The sequence below is a fragment of the Schistocerca americana genome, chromosome 2 (genome assembly GCF_021461395.2).
Source record: "Schistocerca americana isolate TAMUIC-IGC-003095 chromosome 2, iqSchAmer2.1, whole genome shotgun sequence".
NCBI classification, from domain to species: Eukaryota; Metazoa; Arthropoda; class Insecta; order Orthoptera; family Acrididae; genus Schistocerca; species Schistocerca americana.
The window spans coordinates 460,717,717-460,730,423 of NC_060120.1; the positions used below are offsets into that span (position 1 = coordinate 460,717,717).

The 12,707-nt window shown below is 40.0% G+C and overlaps 1 protein-coding gene across 1 annotated transcript in view; it reads right to left on the reverse strand.

Moving 5' to 3' along the window:
- Positions 1-5,450: 5,450 nt before the first annotated feature.
- The window catches only part of LOC124594809 (tubulin alpha-1C chain-like), a 107,716-nt gene continuing 100,459 nt past the window's right edge, over positions 5,451-12,707 (reverse strand). Inside the window, exons 6-8 of the mRNA XM_047133246.1 lie at positions 11,065-11,211; positions 9,215-9,311; positions 5,451-6,470 (exon numbers count right to left, since the gene is read on the reverse strand). Coding sequence (XP_046989202.1) covers positions 6,174-6,470; positions 9,215-9,311; positions 11,065-11,211 — 541 coding nt within the window. The 3' untranslated portion in view covers positions 5,451-6,173. The remainder of the gene's footprint in view (positions 6,471-9,214; positions 9,312-11,064; positions 11,212-12,707) is intronic.

Genomic DNA, 12,707 nt, shown 5'->3' on the forward strand with positions numbered 1-12,707 from the left:
CCGACCCCTCGCGGACAGCACCTCAAACTATGCAACTTCTGCTCCTGCGCACCGCTGTGTGACCGCCACTGACAACACAAACAGTGCACTCGTGCCAAGCGTTTTGCTTGCGTCTGTGCTGCCACAGGCCACGCCCTCAGACAATGGACTCACTAACGGCTCACAAGCTCTACCGAGCGCACCCGATCATGGTGCCATTGCTTCGGGCTGGCAGCCATTTTGTCGCGTTGACTCCTGGGATACGTTTCCGCCTCAGCTCCTGTCGGATCCGCCGAGTGGCTCCGAACACGATGACCATGCCTCGCCATGCCTGCGGCGCCACCGGCAACATTTCCATCATCACCAACAGCATGGTTCACAAGCTTCGCCTCACACCAGGTCCCCCGATCTCCAGTAAACCACATCGACTTTATACCGAGCGCCTCTCCGACCTTAAAAATCTGATTTCTGAACTACTAAGCTCCAGCGTCATTCAACCCTCTGCCAGTAGCTGGTCTATGCCCATACATATGACACCCAAGAAAGATGAGTCCTGGTGCATGTGCAGAGACTACCGTCGACTAAACCCACGAACAATTATGGACACCTACCCCGTACTCAACATTGCCGACTTTACCAGTTCCCTCATAGGTGCAACCACATTCTCTGTCATTGATTGCAAACGGGCCTACCACCAGATCCCCATGGCACCTGAAGACATGGAGATGACAGCAATCACCACCCCGATCGGGTTATTTCAGTTTCGATTCATGCCCTTCGGTCTGAAAAACACAACCCAGACCTGGCAACGCTTCATCAACGAAGTGCTATTTGACCTTAAATTCTGCTTTGCATATCTTGATGACAATCTTGTGTTCAGCTCCTCCATCGAGGACATGTGACATGTGCAAACTGTTATGAACACTTTTGCAGCAGCAGGCATTGAGACCAACCAAGACAAATTGCAGCTACATCAACCCGCTGCCACTTTTCTTGGTTTTCATGTCTCTGCCGATGGCATTTCACAGCCCCCTGAGAAAGTACAAAGAATACTAAACCTACCCAGACCTTCGTCATTCAAAGAGCTCCGACACTTTCTGGCGACGGTTACCTATTATCGTCGACATCTACCTCAGGCTGCGGAGATTCAGGCTCAACTGACAGACGCCTTGGCAGGCACCAACACTTCTGGATCTCGGCCTAATACATGGACCCCTGCTATGACTGGCTCTTTCACTGCCCTCAAAAATCTTCTTGCCGAGGCCTACACCATCGCACATCCTCATCCCAATGCGCAGCTTTTCATCACTACAGATGTGAGCGATACTGCCATTGGCGCTGTCCTTAGCCAGACAATCGACGGCCAAACTTCACCTCTGCAGTTCTTCTCGCGCAAGCTCACCAATACACAACGGAAATATTCTGCATTTGACAGGGAGTTGCTCGCGGTCTACGAAGCGATCAAGCATTTTAAGACTGACATTGAGGGACGCCCTTTCTATGTTTTAATGGACTACAAACCCCTGGCTGCAGCCATTGCAAACCCGCCAGCTGACCTGCCTTCTCGCCGCTTCACATACATGGACTTCACATCTCAGTTCACCACCGATGTCAGACACATAAAGGGTGCTGACAATATAGTTGCTGATTTCCTTTCACGAGTCGACGCCGTCCATTCGCTGTTAGACCTCCCTGAACTGCCTAACCTCCAACCCGCTGACAAGGAGACACAAAACCTGATTTCAGACTCTACTTCTTCACTATACTTTGTCCACACCACCTTCCATGGCATTTCTGGTGAGATCTGGTGCGATGACAGTACGGGCAAGTTATGCCCCCTCATCCCAACCATGCTCCGTCGAGCTGTTTTCAACGCATTGCATAATTTAGCCCACCCTGGTGTTCGTGCGTCCGCCCACCTCGTAGGGAAGTGCTTTGTGTGGAGAAAATGTCAACAAGGACTGCCAGCAATGCGCACACTCCTGCGTCGTGTGCCAATGCTGCAAAGTACACAAGTTTTCGTTATGTTCTCTCGTCTATCGACCGAACAACTCGCTGGGTCGAGGCTGTCCTCCTCCCCAATATTACGGTAGAAACTGTTGCTTGAGCTTTCATCGAGTCGTGGGTATTGCATTTCGGATGTCCAGCTATCATCATGACTGACCAGAGCAGAAAATTTGAGTCAGCCCTGTTCAACAAGATTTGTAATATTTGCGGCATCCGTCACATCCATACCACAGCATATCAGCCGCAAAGTAATGGGCTAGTCGAGCGCTGGCACCGCACTTTCAAGGCGGCTCTTCGATGCCATGACTCTCTATGGACAGAGGCCCTTCCCCTTGTGCTACTTGGCATTCGCGTGATCTATAAGGAAGACCTCAAAGGAACAATAGCCGAGTTTGTATACGGCCAGAACATTGTTCTCCCTGGCAAACTTGTGAGCCCTTCCACTTCTCTCCCTTAGTCTGACTTACCTTCCTTCGTGGACCGCGTCAGACACCACTTCATCAACCTCCATATCCCTCCGCCCACCAGCCACTCCCGCCCTAAGGTTCATGTCCCGAAATCTCTGGACAATTGCGAATATATCATGCTCTGAGATGACACTGTCCGTGCTCCCCTCCAACCTCCATATACCAGCGCGTACCAAGATCTCTGGCGCTCAGCCAACGCCTATGACATCCAGATAAAAGATTCAGCTGTTACAGTCTCTCTCAACAGACTTACGCCTGCTCATGTCGAGCCTGCTTCTACTCCCCTTCAGGCCACGACCACGACACTCACTTTCGTGGCTCACGACACTCCGACCAATCCCTCCACATCAGACTTACACACTCAGTCGAGTGACTTCCAGCTCCAATCGTCGAGCTCTTCTCCGACCTAACCCCCTACTCCGGTCTTACGCACTCCGTCGAGTGACCACGTGCTCCCCACGTCGAGCTTACCTACAATCATGCCATCGCTGGGCCCTTCGCCGGTCTCTTCGACCTCTCACCCGTCGCCTGCCTCGCCCTGTTGAGGTTTCTCATGCCCCCCATCTTGAACGTGCCCTTGCTTGAGGTGTTTGTGCCTGTCCCCCCTTCATCCAGTGCTCATGACACAACCTCCGCCATTCCCTGCCACCTGGTGAAATGTGTTCCCCTCTCGCCCGACGTCGACCTGGACATGCTTCGTGTGTTCGCCATGCCCACCGGAGACATCATCGTTATCACTCCGTCCCACCCACAAACCACTGGCCTACCTGTCACTGCACGACCAGCATGCCCAGTACGACGTTCGACTCGCTTCAACGACTTCCAGGTTCGGTGGCCGAACCTTCCTTCATGAAATCTACCCACACAGCTCCCCGATGACGCTGTCGAGCTGACCGTGGTTTGGATCCCGTGGGCCATCCCTACTGACGCAATAATCACCCTCCCCTCGGCCTCTCAACAGTACTCCATACTGCGGGTGGGGGAAGGTCGACACCAGCATCGATCTGAGTATCGTCTCTGAACTAAGCAAAGCATTATCTTTGAGCAGTTCTGCCATGTCAGTTCTTTGTGAGCCTTGCTTGTGTAAAGAGGTGAATAAATGAACTACTGCAAAATGGGTGTTGTTTGGTGTATCCAACCCTCACACATATTGCCAAATGCCTTAAAATGGAAAATGGTGGGGGGGGGGGGGGGGGGTGGAGAGAGGGAAGGGACCTGTTGAGATATCAGTGGTTTTTGACATTATCAAGGAGCAGTCCCTCACGTTGTTCACAGAATGTGGTTACTTGCTTGCTTGTTCCATGGTTCATAAATGTTGCCTTTCACTGTAATGTCGGATGAGCTGTCGACAGCCATATGGCCTATGAACCTGGACATTGTTTGCCTGGTCTCTGCCACCACATTACACAGACCTCATCCCCTCATATTACCCTATTGCTCCATCTGTCTGTGCAGAAGCATCTTCCTACATGACAAAGATTATAGCAGCAGGCATGTAGCAGTCTTAGTAGCAGTTTCATAGAATACCTGTATTTAGAACAAAAAACATATCATTGGTCAAGCAGTTTTTTGTATGAATTATTGAAGCTGCATTTGATAATGAGATATCACAAGTTTATGTGACATCAAAGACGCTGATACATTCCAAAGGTCTCACCAATGTGTGACAATGTGCCAACTTTAACACTAAGTGTTCAGTAAGTTCTGTGTTCTCATCCTAAGATAAAATTGTGCACTAACAAGTGCATCGATTAATGGCACTGTTGCCACTGCTTATTTAGCTGTAGATAGGAGGGCATGTACTAAGAGGATATCTGGGTCAGCTGGGGAGTGATTGGTAGAAGCACTGCCTCACCTTCACCACAAGTTTGGAACATTTTTGTGTAGCCATGTCCATGAGTTGCAAAATTTGTAATTCCATTTCTACATATTAAATGGGGTTGCCATAGTGTCAACAGTGACAAATTTCCACACTTTTTCTCTTTTCTTTTTTCATGTTTAGTAGAGAAAATAGCATGTTCTATTTCTGACTGATACATTTGGATCTATAGGTTGAGCATAGCAAAGCACACACCTATGTGTAATATGGCAGTATTCTTCAGAGTCTACTACAATTATTTTGGTTTTGGGAACTGATGATGAATATCAGCTAGAAATAGGAGCAGAAGAAGAGGTTCCCAGGGAATTGGTGACAGACTGTGTGACAGGGTGGAGGACAGATACTTTTCAGCAAATAATTTGATCATCATTCATGGTAACTGACAGAAAAGTTTGAGGTCTTTGTTCTGTGAAGATTTTCATATATCTTAGTTATAGGGCAGAGCCAAAATTTCACTGAGTCTCAGGAAATGATACACCTTATCATGAACAGGTTGGCTACCAAATAAACTAAAGAGATGTGGGAGCTGTTCAAACCACAGTGATTACTATCATCCTTGGCAATGCACTGCCAGAACAGGCTAAAGCCACAGCTTAGTAGAATCACATTGTTTGTTTGTGAGATAATTCTACAATGAGCCCAATATTTGAACTTAAGATTATTGGGGTGCAGGGGTGGGGAGATTGGAGCGGGGGGGGGGGGGGGGGGGTAGTGAGTGAGTGGCAAGTGCTTCCTGCTGTCGTCATGCCCCCTTGCACCCACATAAATATGAGTATACAGGCAATCATCACAGTAATCAGCATGATGCAGATACACAATGATCATTAAAAGAAAGCAAACACAAATTGCTTTCATAGGACCTTAGTGACACACTAGTTTAGGATATATCCATCATCCACTAATCCAAGAACTAAGAATAGGTGAGCTATTTTGTAATACATTTCTTTCTACGAGTTCAAAGCAGCCTGTCCATTTTTTCATATTTTTGTTTTTAGCAATGAAATTTGCTTGATGTAAAGTGGGAGAGATTACTTCCAAAGAATCATGCCATTCTGTTAATGTGAATGGATAGTCCAATGAGAATGAAAGAAAATACAGAAATGAAATTAATAAATAAATTTGTTGAGTAATCTAGGAATATTTTATTCAAGAGATTACAACATTACAGTCATGTATTAAAAATAAATGTGCAACCACATATGCAATTTTTATAGTAAAAACTATTCTCTGTTAAGATAAAAGATATTGTGGAACACTTCTGCACAATAAATATTTATGTACTGAATTAAAGTTGTGAAGGTACTAAAATTCTTACACTATACACATGTTACACAAGACACAAGTTGATACACATATTCCATTGAATGTTAAATAACATAATTATTCACAACCTATAAAACAGGTGTTATACTTATGGCTTAATTTTCCAAATACAGCCACAATTTGAGGCTTTACATGTGCAAGGAATGTGGCTAAAATATTTCTCACACTATAGCTATCTTAATAAGTACTGCTGGTCTTCATACAATATGACAAGAGGTTTCCATAATGACTCCACAACTAATGGTAGAGTTTTAATGCATATTTCATTTTGCAAACTATGACTGCACTAAAATGTTTATATTATTTGTAGTAATATCACATGTCTGTGTAACATACATTTATGCTAGGCACATTAAGAACTATTGATGTCATAATGCTGATTATATACTGCCAACATCTGTTTCAATCAATGTCATTATACTAGTGGACAAAATTTTCCCCAAAATTTTTGTTGGCCACATTTGAGTCTATGAAGGTGATGTAAAATAGTTTCATTAATTCTTAAAAAGGCACTCAACCTAGTATTCATCAGCTTCATCAACTTCTCCATCTGCTGAATCCACTCCCACTTCTTCATAATCCTTTTCTAAGGCTGCAAGATCTTCTCTTGCCTCACTAAATTCTCCTTCCTCCATACCTTCTCCAACATACCAATGCACAAATGCTCGTTTTGCATACATGAGATCAAACTTATGATCCAGTCTTGCCCAAGCCTCTGCAATGGCAGTTGTGTTGGACAACATACAGACAGCTCGCTGAACTTTTGCAAGATCACCTCCAGGTACTACAGTTGGTGGTTGGTAGTTAATTCCAACCTGTTACCAGAAAAACAAAAAATGATTAGGATACCTCAAACAAATAACTTTTTTACATAAAAGTATTTGTAAAATTTGAAGCCATTTTGACTATTTTTCGACTGTGACTGTCTCAAGAAATATGTAAAGATATTTTTACATTACGGCTACCAGTCACTAACATTGTCAACTATTACTTATTTATTTAGCAACATGTTTCGAGGGTTAAACCTCATCTTCAGGCTAAATGGCATTACAAAAATTGTAAAGTTTTTCACAATAAAGGATGGCAGCCAAAAACAGTTGCAGGAGAATTTTTTTATTAAAATTCTTGACCAAGGTTTCGGTACATATAAATATACCTTCATCAGAAGTACATTTCCTGAATAGAAAGACACATTCATTAGAAAAGCCATATCAACGAAAGTGAGAAACAGAAGCTTAAATAACGGTGAAATTGCTAAAGTAATACAGGCACACAATCTTTAGTACTTACTAAAATTACATCATGCACTGGAGAATAATGAAACAATTATGCCAAAAGGCGTCGTCAGTAATTAAAATATCATCTCCATTTGTACAACATGTGTAATGGGTACAGGATCAAAGCGAACAGTTTAACAATGTTACTTCGCCTATGAACTGTTGAGACACGAGTGTGAAGGCACTAAGGTAGATTGTTTCGCCGAGAGAGGGCACTTGCATGTGCCAGACTCGCGCATATTACAATCCATAAATACATACATAAGCGCATCAAAATTATTAAAGGTTGTGTTAATTCAAACTTTGTCTTAATAAATAAAGCGCATCACGCCAATTAAAGACATTTATGTAAACTAGAAATATAGAACCAAATTTACCTGTGTCCTAGTGTCAAACGGATAAAGCTTGCGCTTGGAACATCTAACGAGAGAGGGCACTACTGTAATGCGCGAGAGTCTCCCGTAACGTAGGCAGTGAAATACATACTAGCGAAACAACCAAAATGTTATAATAAAACGAAACCATCTGTCTGTATGAATAAAACATAGTAGTCATTTAACCACACATACACATTGAAATTCATAATTAACAAACATCACAATATGTAGATCCCAACAAGATAGGAAAAGCGCATTTCACCGGCATCAACAAGCAAGAAAATAACTCCTGGTCAGCCAGACTATATTACATTAAGGCAATGAGGGGTTTGAAACTGTCTAAAAAATTTTTGTTTCGAAGCTGCACCTGTTCATTAAGAACAAAACCATCTTTTAGAGACAGATGCTTGAAAATCTCTAATACTTCGAGCAAGTCTAGTTTGTCACCTTTATCAGCTTCATGAAGCAGCTCTACGTCGTCCAGTTTTCTTGGCGTGTGCTGTAAGAGCCATAGATGTTCAGCAAAGGTGGAATTATATACGTTTTCCCCATTTTTACCTAACTTGTGTTCTTTATACCTAACTTTAATGGGTCTACCTGTCTGCCCTATGTAATAGTTTGGGCAGTCGTTACAAGTAATTTTGTATACACCGGACTTAGTGCTGAGTTCTTCTCGTGCTCCAATATTATGAATTACTCTACGTTTGAGGCTATTATTTACGGAAAAAGCAACTCTATAACCGTATTGTTTCTGTAAAAGTCCTTTAATCTTATATGAAACGTTCCCTAAAAATGGAATAGAAATAAAGTTATTACTCTCATAGTTTTTTGCCCTGTTATCTCCTAAAGTAGAAAATTTTACAGCTGTTTTTTTCTTAGCAATTTGGTCAATTAATTTAGGGTCGTATCCATTGTTAGTGGCTATTGATTTTAATAAAAATATTTCATTTTCAAAACAATTCTGTGCTAAAGGTGTGCTCACAGTGCGATGAACTGCAGAATGAAAAAAGGCGATCTTGTGAGTTTGAGAATTTTAACAGTTGCTGCTGCAGCCATGTTTAAAATCTTGGAATTGTAAAGTTGTTTTTGTAATGCTAGTTAGCCTGAAGATGAGGTTTAACCTTCAAAACATGTCGCTAAATAAATAAGTAATACAATAGTTGACAAAGTTTGGGACTGGTTACGGTAATTTAAAAAAACGTTTACATGTTTGTAAAATCTTCAGAGGTATGTAGAAAAATTGATAAATCAAAGCTTAATGTACAGTTCACAATTATAATAACATTAATGCTGCTTTGACTTCTCACTTTCACTTCTCACTTGGTCCCTGGCCACCACAATCTAGTCTCACGATTTAGCCCCAAGCTCTTAGTCACATTTAACTTTTTGCCTCTTTTTTCTTTCTCTTTATGTTCTCTATATTTCCTTGTCCCTTTAGTTTTGTGCTACATTTATTATAATAGTATTCAGTTATCTACTCTTGTATATTCCCAAAAGCTGCTATGAATAGATATGTCTGTCATCAGCAAAGAGAATGCTATTATGACGCTTCCTGATTGATTAAAAGTGTGCCCTGAAGTGGCAGTTGAGTCCATAACTTGGTTTAAGCTTGGTGCTGATGCACAGCTTTATTAGAAAGATTCATATGTAAATCTATTGATACTTCCTAAGATGTAAGTGCTCTGGTCTAATGTAAGAGTGGGTCTGAATTTCCAAGGTAAACAATTAAATGATTTTTTAAAAAAAAAGTAATCTTCAGTGTTCTTTTTAGTGTTCTCCTTTTTCTTTAGTGAGTGCATAATTTTTTTGCCAACTGATATTGTTGTGCAGCTGCTGCTCAAATAATTATTTACTTATTTTTTTAAAAAAATCTACTACAACAGTATCCTCTGATCATTTACTCACCTTGAAACCAGTAGGACACCAGTCAACAAACTGTATTGTACGCTTTGTCTTTATGGTCGCAATAGCAGCGTTTACATCTTTTGGCACCACATCACCTCTGCAAGGAAGTACAGATTTTAAACAAACTCTTATTGCAAAAATAATTGAAAATTGAGGCAAAGTGTTTACAGAAGAATGAAAGCATTGTACAGAAAAAAGTTTGTTTTGTTGTGTAAACACCTAGATTACATCTTGAAAGAAATAAAGCAATTAATGAAATAAAATAACATTATTAAAAGAAGCAAGGCACACAGAATTGTGCTCACTGCATCAGTTTTTGGGGGATGTGTTGTTTAAGTCCCAATGTTACCATCCTGGTTTGGGCTACGATGGCTATGTAGACTGCTTATAGTGACAGTCAGAATGATTCCTTTGAAAAGGGCATGGTCAGGTTTGTTTCGCAGTCTTGTCCCACCTGAACTTGTTTTCAATCTTTAATTACTTCAGTGTTAATGGGGTGTTAAACCACAATCTTCCTGCATTATATTAATCTTGTGAGTGATGGATAGAATACTCGCAGCTTTCCCAGCTTTAAAGTTGTTTTTGAGTAGACATGGATGCTTGTTATTGTTTGTTGGATTAAAATAAATAGGTAATCTTATCATCAATGTGAAAAAGGCTTACTGACTTGCAAATTTAATGTTTTATAACTATTTATAATAGTTACTGAATTTTTCAGCTGGTAGCGACATATTCGAATTAATATGGAACTGTTCAGGCAACAGTTACAGCTATCATTTGCAAGATATGCATGTAGTATGAGACTAAGAAGTAGCTGTTATGACAAGAAGAAGAATTGTATTTTATTTCCTAGCTGCAAGACTAGGATGCAGTAACGGAGTTCCTTTTTATCTCTCTATCTTTTTAATGTTAAACATGAATGAGTGTGTCATCCCACAGATGTCAACTGGATACTCTACTAGTGTTCTATATTCTCAGGATTTACAGCATCAGACCAATAACCTTGCTGTTTCGTCTCTTCCCCCAAAACAACCAAATTTACAGCATCTCCTACATCCCCACAATCCCCTCTGACCTGAACACAGTTTAATACTATGTGCTCTCCCAGTATTTACCCTCATTTCACGCTCATGATCAAATTTCCAGTTCCTTCCTTAATTTTGTTTATGTATTCATCTTTCATCTCTATTTTGCTTTCTACGATAGTTTTCAGATAACTCTGTATTCTACCAGCTTGCTAGTGTTAGGAAATGCTTCTAATGTGTTTTACAACTAAAAAACAAATACGTAGAGATTAAAGATTCATGTTTCATTGGCACTGAGGTCATTAGAGGTGGAGCACAAGCTTGGACTGAATGATAATGAGGAAGGAAATCAGCAGCATACTTTTCAAAGCTACCATTATAACATTAATAATAACAATAATAATTTTATTGTCATTTGATCATTACACCAACAGACAATGTCACACACACAGTTGACAATCTTATCAGACAATGGGATAAATGTATTAACAGTTATGACAATTACTTTTGAAATAATTAGCAGTTTACTTACTTTTTTCCATCTGTCTCATTTTCAATTCACTGTCCCTTATACATTCATTTTTTTCCTGTTGCTTATTGAATGCTATGAGCTTTGTCTCTGAAGTGATTGATGATGTTTCTTATCAAACAAAATGAATACTAATCAGGCTATGACTTCTTTTGAATAATGTTTCCTTGTATGGTGTACACCATACCTGTGTTTTCCTCTTTACTATATTATTAAGTTTGCAATATGTCCACCATTACCCCCACACCCTATCTTCTCCTTGTTTTCCATTTTATGGATGACAGAAATATGCTTACCTGTACAACATACAGCAGGCCATATACTTTCCATGGCGTGGATCACATTTTACCATCTGATTTGCTGGTTCAAAGCATGCATTTGTTATCTCAGCTACTGTCAACTGCTCATGATACGCTTTTTCTGCAGATATCACTGGTGCATACCTACAATAATACAGATACAAAAAGCAATAACAAACAAATCATGATATATGTAACTATCAAAGATTTAAATAACTGGAAAATCATGCCAGTTTGTAGTTTGTGTAAAATCAAACAATGGACAATCCAGGATGAAATAATGACAGTATTATGAAAAGGAGACAAGAAGGGCTTCTGACTGAAAGCTTACGTGTTTAGTAGCCTTTTTGTTATGCCTGTCTGCCACTCAGCATCTCTGCTATATGGTGAGCAGCAGTCTATCCTTTTCATAATATTGTCTGTTTGTGGAAGACGTTGATATACCCTTTGTGTATGGAAACCTTTCTGGATATTTTTTAAGAAAATATTTTTGAGGTTTGTCAAAGCAATGCTAATGTTTTCATGTTTGTATTAGTATATCATACTAATAAAATCTGTGATAATTTAGAAATTAAATATGTTCTGTCTTCTGCAGAGCTACGGTGGATATTTTTTAAGAAAATATTTTTGAGGTTTGTCAAAGCAATGCTAATGTTTTCATGTTTGTATTAGTATATCATACTAATAAAATCTGTGATAATTTAGAAATTAAATATGTTCTGTCTTCTGCAGAGCTACTGTGGACCATTCACTGAATATACACTTTCCCGTGTAATGGGTGAATCTATAACTTTGATATGAAAGGTCAGCAACTATTGATTACTATCAGTGCACATAAGCATTTTTACTCTTACCTCTACTACAAAAAGCATAGTACAATGTTCTCACACATACTAGTTGTAGTTTTTTACGCTGTAGTGAAAAGTGTGATATTGTGTGTAATGTCATTAAATCTATGTCAGAAAAGGCAAATGAGGGAGTTAAGCATTTGGTCTACTGCAAAGTGGTTATTCACAACACAGTCACTACCTCAACTGCTGTCTCCTCTTTCCACACATCCATGCAGCTGCATCCACAGTTACAAGTTGACTTATATTGCTCAAACTCTAACAGTTACACATTGATACATTGCCATACACTGTTTGTACTTACACAAGCTAAATTTATCAAGGTAGAATTAGCATGAGACAGCTACATTTGAAAAGATTCTGCCTCCACAGTTGTGTTATATATCTGTGTATGTCCTACTGTTACCTTAATACATGACCACACCAATATCTATAAAAGAATAATAGTTCTCGGTGTCTACATTAATAACAGCTAGTTTCTGAACATTGTTACTTCATTTAAAGCTAACATGACTCTTTAAGCCCATAATTATATTATTTGTAGAATGAGTGGCTCATTAGATACACTTTCAAGGAATATATATATCAGAATACAAAACCCCATAAAACCCATACTAAAAGGCAAAGTAAACATTAAATTTTTTCTTGTGTGTTGTGACTTTATTTAATTATTTATTAGGATGTACTTTGTTACACTTTGTGTAAGTAATCACTGAATTTTGTGACTTATGGTTTGTGTGAAACCTTAATTTCATTTACCTGGTCTTTTGTTGTTGAGCCTTGATTAATAAT